This window comes from Sprattus sprattus (genome assembly GCF_963457725.1).
Source record: "Sprattus sprattus genome assembly, chromosome: 4".
NCBI classification, from domain to species: Eukaryota; Metazoa; Chordata; class Actinopteri; order Clupeiformes; family Clupeidae; genus Sprattus; species Sprattus sprattus.
This window is the reverse complement of record NC_137923.1, coordinates 25,501,725-25,519,912: the sequence shown is the minus strand read 5'-3', so window position 1 is coordinate 25,519,912 and position 18,188 is coordinate 25,501,725. Positions and strand designations below refer to the sequence as shown.

At 40.8% G+C, this 18,188-nt stretch overlaps 1 protein-coding gene across 2 annotated transcripts; it reads left to right on the top strand.

The window, feature by feature from the left end:
• Positions 1-651: 651 nt before the first annotated feature.
• On the top strand, positions 652-15,467 carry pi4k2b (phosphatidylinositol 4-kinase type 2 beta). Of its 2 annotated transcripts, none has more exons than XM_080838117.1 (10): positions 652-1,146; positions 8,552-8,703; positions 9,829-10,029; positions 10,380-10,511; positions 13,556-13,709; positions 14,035-14,099; positions 14,334-14,433; positions 14,801-14,934; positions 15,042-15,101; positions 15,212-15,467. In XM_080838117.1, exons 1-10 carry the CDS (start codon positions 807-809, stop codon positions 15,383-15,385), a joined length of 1,512 nt encoding a protein of 503 aa, XP_080694243.1. In that variant the 5' UTR covers positions 652-806; the 3' UTR covers positions 15,386-15,467. The 2 variants fall into 2 exon arrangements, with proteins under 2 accessions (XP_080694243.1, XP_080694244.1); XM_080838118.1 differs by having other exon boundaries at positions 15,046-15,101; positions 15,212-15,341.
• Positions 15,468-18,188: the final 2,721 nt, after the last annotated feature.

Sequence of the window (18,188 nt, the reverse complement as noted above, 5' to 3'; positions counted from 1 at the left end):
GGGTCTTAATACTTTCTGAATGCACTGCACAACAGTTTATGTTGACCACGTCCTGCAATAACTTCATAGAACATTTATGGGGAGCTTGAAATACCAAAATTATTTAAACCATGTATTATTTGACTAATTAGGAAACCAGTAATTACTTGGACAAATCTAGTTATTGTGCAACCAATATGCCTATTGAAGGAATCTGCTCGTGTAGCATTTTCGTTAAATTTTTCCCTTAATACCCTCAGACCACTTTTTTTTCAAATGTTTGGCTCGGCACGCTTAGGCTATGATTTTATATCTGGATTAAAATACTTTTCTACTCCATACAACCTTTTCGACCCATCTGTTTAAGTATGGCATGCACAATAACACTGTATGGCAGTGTTAATATTGCCTCGAGGAACTTAGAAATGCATAAGGTTTTCCCCCTTATGTATATTTTCCTTGGCGAGAACATAAAGGTTACACTAGAACAAACAGGTCTAACCGCTGATCGTTGGAAATCGCTAGCGTTCAGAAGGGACAGTGGCAGGGCTACGCCTTTTGTGAGAAGTGACTGTCTCTTTAAAATGTTATCAGGTATTCTGCCTAAAGAACTGCGCAGACGCAGTAAATAGAGGAAGCTAGCTCGGTGACAGATGATGTGGACATGAAACGGGTGCAAACCTACCCAAGCAGCTGAGCGTGTAATGTTCAGGTAACAAAGTAACCCCAAGGCTACAGACAATGGAGCGATAAAAGGGCATTATATTCTTATTAGAAGTTAACGTAGGTAGTAACGGTACTGGGTTATAACCAAATCGTCAGCAACAATGATGGCAGAATGTGATCCAAATGAGAACGAAGAGCTAGACGGCGCGGAGGCATCAGAGCCAAAGCCCAACTTTCCTTTGCCCGAGGTGTCGTCGGTATTGTTTGACAGGAACCGGACTGAATCAACGCTGGGGTTGACTTTAAATCCAGGAGGCGCAGTTCGGATTTCGGACTCGTGTGAAAGTGTTTTAACTGAGCTTGAGGCGGATGGCTCTGGCGAAGAGGCACTTTTGTTACCCAGTCCGGCCGGAAATCTATCACCTCGAGGAGGTAAAGACAAACGCACAAGACGGAAGAGGAACAGCTCATCTTCTGATAAAGAAAATTTGGCTTCACCAGGTAACGTCAATCGTGAGAAATATAAAATCTAAACCTCCAAGACTAAAAACCGGAGTGATCAGCTGATTGGTTAACTTGCCGATGAGCACCAGGTGTGTTCAATTCTTGTGGTTGGTCTTGAAGCTAGTAACGCTAGCCTGTTTCTCAGTGGAATTTTAGGTTGTCTTCTCAGTAATGTCGTAGTCATGCATTGGCAAATTGTGTCATATCTCCCTTTTAAAATATTAGTTTGCGTCCATGCTATGGCGGTGGTTGTCGGAGACGCCCCTACCGTTTTAAGTTGGCGTTAGGAGAATGATTGTGGGGTATGGTAAATGAGCCACGTTAGCTAATAGGAATAAGAAGAGCCTGCTATCTTGTAACGTTAGATAGAGCCGTTTCCATGGAAACCGCAAATAGTCTGACCTTATAAAATGAGCTGTGTGTGGGGAAGACCATCCCTGTAACACTTAACAGTGGTTTATGTTATTTATATTTGTATATTAGCTGTTTTGATCAGAAATCAAAATGTATCTTCAATAAGCTTATCCACACACACACACACACAAACTCACACACACACTCTCGCGCGCGCGCGCGCGCACGCACTCACTCACTCACTCAACCAGAGCAAACAAGCCTCCGACAACCCACTGTGGGCAAAGCAGAAAGATTAACTCTTTCTAGAAGCTAGGCCTATATGTTTGTTCTAGCCTGCTTGAGGTTGAAAGTGCAGCCCAAATTAACATGGTCCAGAGAGGCAAACATGCCTTGATATGTCAACAGAATTGGTCTTTGGACTTGTAATAGATAGGTGTACATCGGATGCTCAACTGTTCTGCTTACTTGTTTCTGTGGCGATAGGCTATCAAGAGTGGTGATTGGTATTTCAGCTTTGACTTTGCAATGAGTCAAACTCTGATTAGGCATCATTCCACCAGATGATGAAGTAGGTCTATAATCTTGTCAAGCCAGATTTTTAGCCATCATAGTAATACATGTTCTTTTTTCAGGCTGTTTGATTTGCAGTTTGTTTGGATGACCGCATCTTACTGGGTCTGCTCCCACCTACCTAAATGCTCTTGTAAGGGCAAATGTTACACCCAGGACGCTGCGCTCATCCAGTGAGCGTCGTCTGGCACTGCCCCCGGTGCAAGCAAGGCAATCTAGACTATTCTCAGTTGTAGTTCCACGTTGGTGGAACGACCTGCCTAGCACTACCAGAGCAGGGGCGTCCCTCTCTACCTTTAAGAAGCTCTTGAAGACCCAACTCTTCAGAGAGCACCTCCCTTCCTAACTGGCACCTTGGCTTAACCTGCACTTAAGCAGTAACAGGCCCGCACTTCTTTTTATTCTTTCTATGTCGTTTTCAAAAGTTTTAGGCAGGTGTGAAAAAATGCTGTAAACTAAGAATGCTTTCAAAAATGGAAGTGTTAACAGTTTATTTTCATCAATTCTTCATAAATTAACAAAATGCAGTGAAGGAACAGAAGAAAATTCTAAATTAAATCAAAATTTGGTGTGACCACCCTTTGCCTTCAAAATAGCATCAATTTTCCAGATACACTTGCGCACAGTTTTTGAAGGAACGCGGCTGGTAAATTGTTCCAAACATCTTGGAGAACTAACCACAGATCTTCTGTGGATGTAGGCTTCCTAAAATTCTTCTGTCTCTTCATGTAAACCCAGACAGACTCGATGATGTAGAGATCAGGGCTCTGTGGGGGTCATACCATCACTTGCAGGACTTTCTGTTCTTCTTTAAGCTGGAGATAGTTGTTAATGACATTGGCTGTATGTTTGGGGTTATGTTCCTGCTGCAGAATACATTTGGTGCCAATCATACGCCTCCCTGATGGTATTGCATGATGGATTAGTATCTGCCTGTATTTCTCAGCATTGAAGACTCCATTCATCCTGACCAAATTTCCAACTCCACTTGCAGAAATGCAGCCCCAAACTGGAAAGGAACCTCTACCATGCTTAATTGTTGCCTGCAGACTCTCATTATTGTACCTCTCTCCAGCCCTTCGGCGAACAAACTGTCTTCTTCTACAGCCAAATATTTCTAATTTTGACTCATCAGTCCAGAGCACCTTCTGCCATGTTTCTGCACCCCAGTTTCTATGTTTTCGTGCTTAGTTCAGTCACTTGGCCTTGTTTCCTTGTCGGGGTAGAGCTTTTTGGCTGCAACTCTTCCATGAAGACCGCTTCTGGCCAGACTTCCCCGGACAGTAAATGTCTGTACCTGGGTACCACTGGTTTCTGCCAGTTCTGAGCTGATGCCACTGCTTGAAATCTTCCGATTTCGAAGGTAAATAAGCTTGATGGGTTTTTCATCAGCTGCATTAAGTTTCCTTGGCTGACCACTGCGTCTACGATCCTCAACATCTTCTTCAAAAGAGCTTGAACTGCACATTTTGAAACCCCTGTCTGCTTTGAAATCTTTGTCTGGGAGAGACCCTGCTGATGCAGTATAACTACGTTGTGTCTTGTTGCTGTGCTCAGTCTTACCATGTAAATGGATAAAAAATAAACATTTATTGTTTACATTTTTCAAAGCATTCTTAGTTCATAGCATTTTTTCACACATGCCTAAAACTTTTGCACAGTACTGTATATACAGTATTTATTGTTACACCAGGTTTTTAATGCTCTTAGCTTGATTGTTCTCTCCCTTGTACGTCGTTTTGGACAAAAGCGTCTTCTAAATGACTAAATGTGAATGTAAATAGGCTAAATGGAAATATTCCCACAAAGCAGTGATACTGAACCTTTTAATCATGTAGATGATTAATGCTCTCTATATTACTGTGGAGAGCTTCAGATGGATTCAATGGCCTCTTTCTCAAAACACTGATAAGAAAAGTAGATTCATTAATAACTTTAATAATCTCTATAAAATATTGAATTAACAGAGCCTTCACGGACTGTGTGTCGTGTACACAGTACATTTCTCCAAAATATGAGCAATATTCAGTTGTAGCCTCAGGCCAAGCATTGAAATGTAGTGGTGATTTTCATTTCCAGAAACCATGTTTTCCACCTTTCCCTCGTCTGCATACCTGACAAAAGTCATCAGTTGCACCTCTGAAATAAGTGTAACTAAAATAAGGAACCCCAGAATTTGTTCTGTGACTGATTGTCAATCAGTCACGCAATGGACTCTGGAGCTCCCCTTCGTGGTACCAACCACTGTTAAGTAAGGTGCCAGTACTCACAAGTTTCAGTTTGTTTATTTGTTGAAGAGGGACAGTGTACATTAATAAACATTAGAATGTAAATGTACCCAATTGTAGCCAAAAGGCTAGTTTCCATTGGCAGTCCCCCTGCCAGAGTGATAATGGCTAAACAACTTAAAAAAGGCATTAACATCATAAAATAAAATAAAATCCCAATATATAAGTCCTACTGACCCACTAATGCTCACATTTTTGGTTATTTATTAACCATGGTTAAAGATATATTTTAAATCTGTTAAATTAGGTTGATTCTCAAATGTTCTGTGGGAGATGGTTCCATTCTTAGGCTGACCTAACTGAGAAAACCGACTGTCCAAATACACTTTTTTTTTTTAAAGAAATATCACAGTCTCCTCTTGCTGCCCCTCGAGTAGCACTGGTTGCTGCTGTTCTAAACTTGACTAGGCTGCATAGTGGTGGGGTGGCCAGGTTAAACCGGATTTTAAACATTAAACAGCAGTTCTTAAATGTGATTAGATTGTCCCAACTTAAAAGTCTGTATTTATGGAGGACTGGACAGTGATGGTGTGAATTAGGTTTTTTATCAAGTATTTTTAGAGCCTGCTTGTAAAGAGACATGACTGGTTTAAGAGTAGTGGAGTTTGCAGTAGACCAGGTGGGTAAGCAGTAGTTAATCTGAGATAAAATCAATGAGAACATTTTAGCAGCCTCAGTGGACATGTGATTTCTAAGATGCCTAAAGGTGGCCAACGTGAATTTTTAATTTTTGCATATTTTTCTTACACGTTTCTTAAAAGTAATCTGATTATCAATCAAGATACCAAGATATTTGTATTCCTTCACAATCTTGATTCTTTGATCAGAAATAAACACATCGGGTTCAGTGTGAGACTTGCTGGTTTTAGGAAAAAAACATAGCAACGGTTTTGGAATTGTAAAGCTGAAGACAACATTTGTTTAACCAGTCAAACACATCAACCATGACCTTTGTAAGCCTAGCAGCGACCTCTACGTTATTCTTACCCCACCCTTAAGTATGACCAGTTTCAGCTAAAGGTGCTTCTGCAAATTACAGTGTTTGATAACACTGTACTGCAATAATTATTGTACTGCGGTAATTCTGTGCTGCGGTAATGGAGCACCAGTAGGAACGAGCAGTTTATTTCAACATGCTGGGCAACTTCAGAAAAGATCATTTGGAGTGCATTGAAGATGAGTTGATGTTTGATATCAAAGCACTCCAGCTTAATTACATGATCAAGGTCATGGAACGTGCACTAAAATATGATGTGTCAAAAGAAAACAATAATATACGTCTGACCGTTATTTAGCAATTTGCAAAAAAACAGGAGAGAATTCGTGTAATGTACAAAAGCCCTGCCCCCTGACATTTCCCTCTGCTCCCGGAGTCAGTTGGTCTTTGAGGCCCTCTGGCAGTATTTAAACATGTTTTTGCTTTTGAGCTGTTGGGTATTTGCAAAGCAAGGTGTGGGATTGTTTTAACCTTCAGCAATAATATACCTACTTATCTTGCTTGTTTAATTGTCTATATATAATTGAAAGTTGAATTTGAAGCTTGTAGTGAGTGTGGGAGACTACTGTTTGACCTATTTTGTAGGATGAGATTGTTTTCTGGTATTTCTTTGCTTTGCGACAGGTCAGATTTATTCCACCCAAAACATATAGGCCTATTTTCTGTTATTACCTATTGCTTATTTGCGCTGTCCTTTAGTTAATTTTTTTACAGCCATTTGACATTTATCCGTAAGAGCATGTAGGCTAATGCTCGAATGCAGTAATATGTGATGCCTTGATTTTGTGGAAGGTTAGTCTCATGTCATTTTTAAGTGTTAATATGTCCATTTGTGTATATTACATATAAAACAAAACCTATGCAATATGTCCATTTGTTTCCCCCAAAAAATCAGAAGTCACAATTTAAGGGCTTCCCCAGACCCTTTCACGTGACCAAGTAGCCTACCCTACATTTTGAAAATGATGGCCAAGAGTAGTTGCCATACCAAAACGTGTTTAAATCCTGTATAGGGTTAGGGTAAGCTCTACCTGAAGGGCAATAGCCTACTGTCTTTATGAGGCGCAAATCAGACGTGTTTTCTTCTTTTTTTTAAACCTAAGCACATGGGGAAATTGTGCCCTTGAGACTTTTGTGCTTCGAATTAGAGCCCTGATGGGAGTTCTTTGTTGAACTCTACCACTTGGGCCTGACTTTTTTGTTTGTTAATGTTGAAGTGTAATACTTAGCTTTTTGTAGGGTCACAGGGCATTTATGGCAGGTACAATATAAACACTGCATACGTATGTGCACAGTGAATGTCACTGATGTTGTCTGGGCAACAGTAGGCTACTCGTATAGCCTAGACCTTGCAGCCTCTGGTGGTGTTGATGTAGGCATTTTACAGAAAGCCTAGATAAACTGGAAATCACTGAGGCCTAGTCAGTGCTGTGCTGAGGATTAGAAAGAAAGTGTGGCCTTGGCCTAAATAAGCCCACTAATGAATATTTAATACCCATTTGAGCAGCTCTCTGTTTGACTAATGGACTTACTGCAGCTCACAAGGGGCAGTGGACAGACTGGCCAGTTGGACTGTGTATGTGAGAGAGCATCATGGCTTGTTTGTCATGCCCTCTGTATTTCCCTTGGCATGTATTTTTCACATAGGCTATTTGTTATTGGTCACATTAGTTGTCTCTAAAACGCCTAACCATGAATGCCTACCAGGCACCTATGAACACACTCTAATACTCCTCCGGTGGAGAGAAGAATAACAAGGTCATTGGATATGAGGAGGCTAGTTGAGAACTCTATGCCTAGGTGATGGAGTAACGTTATGTATTGGTAACAGGAGCATTGAGTAACCTTGGTCAACCCCCCTCCCAAGGTCTTGTTTTGCGATTTTGAACATGCAAGAAAGGAAGAGAGGGAACCTGAGGGGACAGAATCTCCCTGTGCAACATTGATGACCCATGGGGGGAACCTTTCTTATGGACAGACCAACGTGTAGGAAGTATGATTTGATTGACAGTTCAGAAGGGTAGCCTAATCATTTGCCAGCCACAAGTTTGACCCGAGTCCCTGGCCAGTAACAGAAATAGCCCTTCCTAAGGAAAATTAAAAATGCAATACTTAAATCATAATCTAGGAAACAATCTGACACAACTTCATCTGATTTCTAGTCAGTTAAATACATTTAAGGGGGCCTTGTCTAATACAAAGAAGTCCAAGTTTATATGGATTCAGGCAAGACGGCTTCTGAGATGACATAATTTGTACCATACCTGAAACGACCATGGTGCTGTACTTTTCAGGTTCTTGAGTAGGCATACTATGTAGAGTTCTTCCTGGGTCAAAATGGCTCTTCGGTGCTACCAAAAAAAATTGTATGTATTTATTTATTTGGTGATTGAGAGTTAAGTAGGCCAGATAAATGTTGTCTCTTTATGATAGAACATAAGCTAGTTTCTCTTGCAGCGATGTAAGTGGTACTTTTGCAAATTAACATTGGCACAGAAACCCTGGTACTAGGCCAGGTGGAAATGGGCTATATGGAGGCACTGGCTTGGCCTTAAGCGATTGATTTAGTCTGGTCCTGGTCAGAATTTGATTGGTCAGTGGTGATTATGACAAGCCTTTTGTGGGAATCTGTTGGCCTGCTGTATTACTGAAATAAGTTCTTAACTAAAATGGCTTAGCATGCTGTTGAAGATGACTTATCATACCCTATTATGTTCTCTGTCTCTCACTCACTCACTCACTCACTCACTCACTTTCTCTCATTTTCCTCTCTCTCTCTGTAATTGCTCTCTTAACTGTCAAACCCCTATTGTCACCCACACTGTTTCTTGGTCTCTTTTCTGCTCCTTCCTGCTTCACTCCAGAGGGCATGATGTGTGTTTTCTAATGGGAGCCATGTGGGCCTTACTGCTGGTCTGCTGACTGAGGGGGAAACTGAGATGCAGCTGTTATAGTTTAATTCTGCCGCCTGATCTAATCTTCACTCACAGACGTTTTGATCACATGAGGAGGGTGTGCGCTGCGCTGCACTGAAATCTATGAGGGCTATATGTGAATGGTTTATCAGGTCATGTAGTAGCGTTTATCTACTTTCTCAAAGTTGTCCTTGTAAAAGAGCATCCTCCTCATGCATTGACCCCTATGCCAACTGTTGAGTCATTAACACTTTCAGTCTTCTGTCCACTGGCAGGTAACAGCAGCATTGACTTCAACCACTTCCCCGAGGACCCTGCCTTTGCCGAGATTGTCCAGCGGGCAGAGCAAGCCATCGAGAATGGTGTCTTCCCCGAGCGTATTTCCCAGGGTTCCAGTGGTAGTTACTTTGTTAAAGATCCCAAAGGGGTAAGGATTCTGCCCTGATTCAATATTCTTACAAGCTATTTGAATGTCTTTGAATTTCTTAGACTGTGTGTGTGTGTGTGTGTGTATTTTTGTGTGGGTGAATTTGCGTGTGTGTGTGTGTTTGAGAGTTTGCCTGTGTGTGTGTGTGTGTGTGTGTGTGTGTGTGTGTTTGAGAGTTTGCATGTGTCTGTGTGTGTTTGAGAGTTTGTGTGTGTGTGTGTGTGTGTGTGCGTGTGTGTGTGCTTAAGAGTTTGAGAGTTTGCGTGTGTGTATGTGTTTGAAAGTTTGTGTGTGTGTGTCCGTTTGAGAGTTTGCATGTGTGTGTTGGAGATGTGTCCTTTTCCCAATTGCACATGAAAATGTTTACTCATTATGTTCTTTTGTGGGTTGGTAAAGTATTTGCCATGCACTCACTGTCCTAAAAGCAAAACATAGAGAATTTGGGCTCCTTGCTTAATTCCTGGGCTCCTCTGTGCTTCTGCATATTTCTGCAATCAATAACAGCTTAATCTTAAATAGCGTCCTAATAATTCACAGCAGTGCCAAGAATACTGTCCCAGTCATAATGAGACATGGGGCAACAATGAGCTCTGAATGTCAGACCACACAGGTTCAGCTGATGTGTTCTAATACAGCCCAGACTATTTCTATTCAGTTCTACTCGACTCATTTTAGACTGAGTAGTGAGCAGTAGAGTTACAGATGCCAAAGTAGAACTTCTTTGGAAAAATTATGTTTTCTCAGAGGAGAGCTTTTGGAGGTGAAGTTGAATAGCCTTCCAGTGCTTCCAGTTGTGTTACATATAGCAACTTGTGAGGTTAAATATGGTGATTCCCCCCCAACTTTGCACAGTTTATTTGCATGTGAATTTATATGGAAGCCATGAAGTTGTTTTGTAAATGAGGGCTTGTAATGATAATGCGATCTTATCAATGGTTACTTGGCCAGAGTAGTTGTTTTTTTGGGCTGTGCGTAAAATAAAAATAGTTGAGAGTTTGCAGCAATGCTATATGGAGGCACTGGCTTATGTTGGTGAGAATATTTAGGCTCTTTCAATATACGTAGAACACATTAGGCCTAATTAAGATGTGTTTTCTGTGCCTCTGTATACGTTTTCATCCGCAGAAAATTATTGGAGTGTTCAAACCAAAGTCGGAAGAGCCTTATGGACACCTGAACCCCAAATGGACCAAATACTTTCACAAGGTGTGCTGCCCCTGCTGCTTTGGCCGCGGGTGCCTCATCCCCAATCAGGGCTACCTCTCGGAGGCCGCTGCCTCACTCGTTGACCAAAAACTCTGTCTGGAGGTGGTCCCCAAAACGAAGGTAAGGGTTGACCGCAGAAATAGCCTGGGTTGAGGCATAAGGCCAAAATGGACATTTCTACTTCTGCTTGATTAGATCGTATTTTATAGTACTAGACTACTGTTTGTCTAGAGATTTTATTTGTTGTGGCCATTACAAGAGGAAAGTGGCTGAGAGAGATAAAGAGTCAAGGTACAATACTTTGCGGCATACTCTGATGGAGAGGTGCCAACTTACCCCTAAAAGCATTTACCCTCTCCAGTACATCTAGTTAGTTTTTTATTTTCTGGTCAAAGTGTTTTATAATTATTATTATCATCATCTCAGGGTGGAGTTCAGTTGTTTCTATGTCTTTTTTTTTTTTTTTTCAGGTTGTTTTTCTGGTTAGTGAGACATTTCACTATACTGCCATCGACCGGGCCAAATCAAGAGGGAAGAAATACGCACTTGAGAAAGTTCCCAAAGTAGGTCGCCGATTTCACCGCGTTGGCCTGCCTCCAAAGGTAATATCTGCAGACCCACATTTCATCATCTGCTTAAAAATAGTCAGAACTCCTGTGCGAAACCATGAAGTCAGATCTCATCCTCTCTTATCTGCTTTCAGTATCTGCTTTGATATCTGCTCACACGTATGAGAAAACCATTGGTACATTTGTGTATGCTATCTTACTTATGTAGTAAAGAGTACACAGTTCTCTACATAACAGTACTTTGTGCTTGTCCTTACTGCCTGAAACATACGTGAGAAAAATATTGGGCCTCATTCTCGATCATTTTCTGAAATTCTTCTGAAATGTGTCTTACACGGCTTCGTAAAAACAACGTAAGGGAAACACCTCCGCCGCATTCCAGCACGCTTGAAAATGCTTTCATAAGCAGCCGAAGTCTTCTCAGCTGTGTTCCCCCGGATACGTTTCTTAAATTGATGCGCGTTCTCGTGAAAGTGGATTTGCATACATACACGCCCCGCCAGCTCCTTATTAGGGCACGGAACTGTAGAAACGTGTGCTGTCGGAATCTCCCGAATCCACACGTAAGCACCTCGTAAGGAATGTCTAAGCGGAAAGAGAGCAGATTTAACTTAAGCGGTGCAGACATGGAAGTACTGCAGGACGTTATGTGTCAATTCTATTGCACTATGGCTTTTTTAACGTGATTGGGGTAAGTGTTTATTTATGTATTCACTTACATTTGCAGTGTTCGTGTACATTTACATTCACATTGTTATTTAGCAGACGACTTTGTACAAAGCGACGTACAAGGGAGAGAAGTCAAGCTACGAGCAATAGAGACCTAGTGTAACAATAAATACTAAGAAATAAGTGTAGTCCTTTTATTTATTTAATGACATCACAATGCCTCGTAGAATCATGACTATAAATGTGAAACGTTATTGTTTATGATACAAATATTCTCGTATGTATTATTATTACAGTGCATGAAATGCCCTGTATTGTTATTCCTAGGCATTTTCTTCTTCTTATTACAGTGCATGAAATGCCCTGTATTGTTATTCCTAGGCTTCTTCTTCTTATTCTTGTTACCTTTTTCTGCGATTAATTCAGCCCGAACTGCTTAACGTAGAAACTTCATTTCTCTTCCACTCTTCTTTCCTTCTTCCACTCTTCTTTCCTTTCTTCTTTCCTTCTTCCACTCTTCTTTCCTTCTTTCACTTTTCTTTCCTTTCTTCACTCTCCTTTCTTCTTTCCTTCTTTCACTCTTCTTTCCTTTCTTCTTTCCTTCTTCAACTACTATTTCCTTCTTTCACTCTTCTTTCCTTTCTTCACTCTTCTTTCTTTTCTTCTTCCACTCTTCTTTCCTTTCTTCACTCTTCTTTCTTTTCTTCTTTCCTTCTTTCACTCTTCTTTACTTCATCCTCTCTTCTCTCCTTTCTTCACTCTTCTTTCCTTTCTTCTTTCCTTCTTCCACTCTTCTTTCCTTTCTTCTTTCCTTCTTTCACTCTTCTTTCCTTTCTTCACTCTTCTTTCTTTTCTTCTTCCACTCTTCTTTCCTTTCTTCACTCTTCTTTCTTTTCTTCTTTCCTTCTTTCACTCTTCTTTCCTTCATCCTCTCTTCTCTCCTTTCTTCACTCTTCTTTCCTTTCTTCTTTCCTTCTTCCACTCTTCTTTCCTTTCTTATTTCCTTCTTTCACTCTTCTTTCTTTTCTTCTTCCTTTCCTAACTTTTGCATTTCATGCACTGGTATTTCCTTCAGGAAATGCATTTTCTAGTTCTTCTTACCTTTTTCTGCGATTAATTCAGCCCGAACCGTTTAACGTAGAAACTTCACTCAAACTTTGTCGCGTAGGTCTTGTAAAGGACACTTATGTTATGTATTTTTCACTTTTCTAAACTTTATACTTTTTAAGATATTAAATAAAAACAAATCTAAATTTTCCCATTGACTTACATTGGGCCATTATGACATCATAATAGGGTCTTTAAACTGGCTTGCACCTGTGCTCCACTGACACCTGCGCCAAATCCAAGGAACCTTTTCTCTGTCCCTCTCAATTTAACTGTAACTAGGAACATTAAGACACCTTCCATTCTCTACTTTTTTCTCTCTCCATCTCTCCATCTTTCTCTCTATCCCTCTCAGTCTACTTTCTCTCACACTCAACTCTCTTCTTCACTCCATTTTTATCTCCTTTTTTCAATATTTTCACTCTCTTTTTCTCTTTCACTCTTGTTCACTCTGCTTTCCTTCTTCCACTCTTCTTTCTTTCTTTCCTTTCTTCACTCTCCTTTCTTCTTTCCTTCTTTCACTCTTCTATCCTTTCTTCTTTCCTTCTTCAACTATGATTTCCTTCTTTCACTCTTCTTTCTTTTCTTCTTCCACTCTTCTTTCTTTTCTTCTTTCCTTCTTTCACTCTTCTTTCCTTCTTCCACTCTTCTTTCCTTTCTTCTTTCACTCTTCTTTCTTTTCTTCTTCCTTTCCTAACTTTTGCATTTCATGCACTGGTATTTCCTTCAGGAAATGCATTTTCTAGTTATTATAAATATTTTAATCCATGGATGTCTGTATAGTTGACGTGAATGCAATCACCAACGGTTTCTCACAAATTCTGAAGTTTTTAAAAATGTGATTCCTCAAATAACCACAACATGGCCCCGTCAGCCATCTTGTGGTTATTTGAGGAATCGCATTTGAGAAGATTCCGGCAGAGTTACAACTGCTTTTTCGCGTTCTGAAAGTCTTCTGAAGTTCAGAAGAAATCCCAGATGAGAAAACTATCGAGAATGGCAAATGTTTTCCTACAACTACCGAAGTGGAGTTCAGAAGAAAGTCCTTCTTAAAGTCTTCTCAACTGCTGTCGAGAATGAGACCCAATTGTTTTTAAATAAGAAAAACTATGCCTTGAATAAAATAGTAATTTATTACTGCTATATAAATATCTTTTTATACCAAATTGCTTACTTATGTATTTATTTATATTATTATTTATGCAGTTGGCGTTTGCAAACGTGTGTAGAAATGAGGGGTTAATGGAGAATGTGTTTTAGCCTGGTGAGGCTGAAGTTGGCTGTTTCTGTTGACTCCGTAGGTGGGCTCCTTCCAGCTCTTCGTGGAGGGCTATCATGAAGCCGACTACTGGCTGAGGAAGTTTGAGGCAGACCCTCTCCCTGAAAACATGAGGAAACAGCTCCAGTCCCGGTTTGAGAGACTAGTGGTGTTGGATTACGTTATTCGAAATACAGGTTTGCGATTTTATGCCATTATGAAGGAACTATCTTTGAACGGGTTGGATTTTGCACATCTTCTGATCTGTTTTAGCAGAATCCCCTCAAATAATTTGATATCCACTTTAAGCAATGGACTAAAAGGGAGGTCATGTTTTAGCAATGTTCTTCACAAGAATTTCTGTATTTATTTATTTATTTTTAAGTTCTTTTTGTTTGTGCTTAGTGTAGTTCAGAATTTCTCTTTGTCTCTTTTTCAACACTGTCATTGAAAGCCTCCACATAGCTGTTCTTTAGAAAATATGGAACCTCATTGTCTTCCACTCCTGTGTGATTCCTGTAGACAGAGGCAACGATAACTGGTTGGTCAAGTACGAGAAGCCCGGAGATGGTGATGCCACAGAAAAGGTGAGCTGTAAATCATGTAATTTGCTTCGGTAGTAACAGGAGCAATTTAACAGGATTTTGGGGGGATTTATTAATGTTTTAATGTGGGATTTTATGTACCAGAAGTAGTAGTAAAATGTACATATTGAAACGCAGTCAAATATCGGTCAAAAGGGTATACAACCATCTTCTCCATATAGAGGTGCCTCCTATTGATTTTTACACTTACAATGACTCCACTCCCATCATTTCAAGGACTCTGAATGGACGTCAACAAAAGACTCCGCCATCAAAATAGCTGCTATAGACAATGGACTGGCCTTCCCTTTCAAACACCCAGACGAATGGAGAGCTTGTGAGTGTCTAAAGCTGAAGTGTTTGTACACCACACATGTAACATACCACACTGCAGCATAGCTGACAGTAGCGTGACACTTTGACAGCCCATTGTTGCATTCCTTTGGATTCATAACTCCAGCAACCTTTTAAGAATCTCTGTCAGTGTGGTGTTAATGAAATGAAAGTGTACTTGGACCTCTGTTGCAGGATACACGCATGCAGTCAAAGCAGTATGTCAATGGCCACAATTCCTATTGTGTAATAATATTTTCAGCTACTGTGTGTGTGTGTGTGTGTGTGTGTGTGTGTGTGTGTGTGTGTGTGTGTGTGTGTGTGTGTGTGTGTGTGTGTGTGTGTGTGTGTGTGTGCGTGTGCTTGCGTAGACCCTTTCCACTGGGCATGGTTGCCCCAGGCTAAAGTGGCCTTCTCACAGGAGACCAGAGACTTGGTGCTCCCACGCATCTCAGACATGAACTTTGTGCAGGATCTCTGTGAGGACCTTTACGAAATGTTCAGGGTAGGATACTCAAGGCTTTTCCCGTTTCATTCTTACTTTGTTCCGTCATGACATTTTACATTTACTCAGGATCACATGTTATTTATTTATTCATTTTTCTATTTCAGACAGACAAAGGCTTTGACAAAACCATGTTTGAAAAGCAGATGTCTGTCATGAGAGGACAGGTCAGTTCCCAGTCATTCTTTTATGTAATGAACGACTGTACCCCCCTCCCCCTTACAGCACTTTTCATCCTTAACTTCTATCATTTCTGCTCCCCATCCCCATCTTCCAGATCCTGAATCTAACCCAGGCCCTGAAGGACGGGAAGAGCCCCATCCAGCTGGTGCAGATGCCCCGCGTGGTGGTGGAGAGAAGCCGCGGGGGCGGCCAGGGGCGCGTGGTGCAGCTGGGCAATGCCTTCACTCAAACCTTCCACTGCAAGAGACCCTTCTTCTCCTCCTGGTAGAGGGGCTCTGGGCTGAGAGGAAGGACAAAATTGGGGGACAGTTTCTTGAGCATGGCGTGCAAGAATTGTCGAGCCGCTTCATAGGCCTGCGTAGCACTGTTCTTATTGTTGCCTAAGCAATCATCAATGTGTCGCCTAGTTATATGCATAAGGGGATTTCAAAATGTGATTACTTTAGCGGGCGTTTTCAGAGTGCGGCTCTCAAGAGTATGGCATGTTGGTTTTATGAAGGTTGTTTCGCAACCTTGCAGCAAAACCGTTCTAAGAAAGTGTTCTCCAGAAATAATCACGTGGTGACTGTGTGGAGAAGTATTGGATAGGATTTCTAAAGAGGATGAGAGGAAAAGAATATAACAAGAGAATAGGAGTGAATGTCTACACTTTTTTTTCTTCAGTAATCTGGGCTCTTTTTTTCTGTCTGCGCCTCTCCCAGGTTTCTCGCTCAGCATAGGACTGTCTGTGCTCACCAGTGGCCATTTTGAAAGAGGCAAAGGGAGTTGCTTTGTTTGTTTTTAGTTTTTTTTTTTCTCTTCTCTCTTCTCTCTTGTGAGGTGAAGTGAAAGTGAGGCGGGTCAAGATGTTGGCACGCCTCCTGATCACAACTGCCAAATTAGTTTAGTTCATAATGAGGAAGAGGAATGGCTGACGTGGCTAATAAAAACTTGAAGGTTAAAAAAAGAAAGAAAATGTGTATGAATGTAACTGCAAGTTTACACTTTTGACTTAGGCCTACATACATTTCAGTAAAATGTCACACATACCGGGTGTTTTTTCATAACTTGAATGTATTTGTCAATGGACACATTTGAGTACAGTTCACAGTAAACTAGGGGTAAAGGGGTGCTTGTGCCTCCTACTGTAAAAACAACAGCTAATCAAAAATCAGAATTGAATGATTCTCAATGGGTTAAGTATTTCTTACAAACGTATGTATGCATCTTGGACTTTTTATTCCAAATCAATGATTGTAAAATTAAAATTGTATATTCGTGTCTTGAAAAAACAAATAAAATTGCTGATTTGAATAAAATGCCTTGTTTATTAATACGAATGCATTTTATTAGTATGGTTTTAAAATATGCATGGTTATCTCTTTCATGCACATGCAATGCAAAGAGAATTTTTTTTTATTTTTTGCTTTGGCCACTTTTTGTTCCCCCCTATGGTTGCTGGAGAGTGGCAGTCTAATGGCGATCCTAAAACATTCGTCATAATCGCCAACTCACAACTGCCACGTAACTCTCAGCTGTGCTGTTGGTGCTTTAACCCGTCAGCCTCAGGGCCACTGCTCCCTCTGCCCCAGTCTTAATGATTAACCTGAAATACTATCAGTCCCAGATTAGTTATTTATGGCGTGGCCTGTGCATTCTGTTCCAGAACATGTCTCTGCAACAAGCTCTGTTGCACATGGTTTGGGTGCCATCGCGTCAAAAGTGTGTAGGATACAGTAGTATTTACAAATCCAAATGAAATCTTTTAGCTCACTCGCTCACAAAATGTTGGTAAAAAAGTTGGATACATTTTTAACCTGACTTATTTTTAATAATTTCTAGCATTTGTTAGATTAATACTATAGCCAGACTATTTCATCTTATTGTTTGCTGTTGTTTTTGTTCGGAAATGTTCAAATGTCAAAATTGCAGATGACATCAAAGGGTTAGCACTTGAAATCAGACTACCGCAACATGCCTGTCACATTTGGAGCCTTTTTATCAGAATTAATGTGAAAAAAATTGACATTAAAGATAAAGGTAGGGCTGCTGACTGCTGACCTGTTGAGATGAGTTACAAGCTAACCCTAATCGCTCTCAATATAATTTGGCTTGATCATCAATAGCTACATCTCTAGCCCAGTGGAATATGTGTCCCGCTTCTGTGAACGGGGGCTTGGCCAGTGGCGTGAAACAGAAAACTGTAGAAGTGAGCAATATCTCATCTACCTTGGTGAAGGCCAACTCCCAAGCCATTCACTTTTACAGCCTTCCTATAGCTAGTGGTGTACACTTGTGTCTTCCATGAGCTGGTGTTCATGGAACAGACTGAAGCGACTTCTATCCATTTATTCCTATTTTAAGGTATTTCACTGAATCAGAAAATTCTTCATCTTTAGACAACCATGAGTGTTACACATCACTGCTCTGTGTTGGAGATGCCATTTCAGTAGCTGGAAGGAGGTACCTGACTGTTCTGACTAAAGTTAACCCTTAACATTCATGGTTAATCAAAGGATGTATTTTGGCAAAACAGTTTCTCTTTGAATTTAGAGCTGCTCAAGACAGAGAGCCTTGAAACCACAGATACAAGTATTTCCTCTAAATTTGGATACAATTTGGAACAAATATCTACATTTGCTGACCTCTATTCTCTAGTTCCCAGAATATGCCAACTGGACCTTCTCTGAAATTCAGTTCAGGACTAAACGCCTTATTTTTTTGAGTCCACATAGACCAAAAAATAAAACATTAGTCTACTTACCAAAGGTAACCGATAGCTGTGACAAGATCTGTGATTGCAATCAGCATGAGAAATAGTGTGCCACTAGATGGAGTATTGAGACCGTTTTGAAACCTCAGAGAGTTAGTGAGTGAGAGAGAGTGATATCTGCTAGTGGACAACCGCTGTGATGTCAGCGAGCTTGCAGGGTTGCCCATTTAAAGGCGGACCCATCTGACATCCTTGAGGTTGGTGGGGACAGTCTACATTTATAAGGCTACCCAGCTAGCAAGGAGAATCGGGCCGATTCCGTAAAACCTGCGGCACCGTCGGTTGAGTTGCGGAATCGGCTGAGTCTTGGCAACCGCAA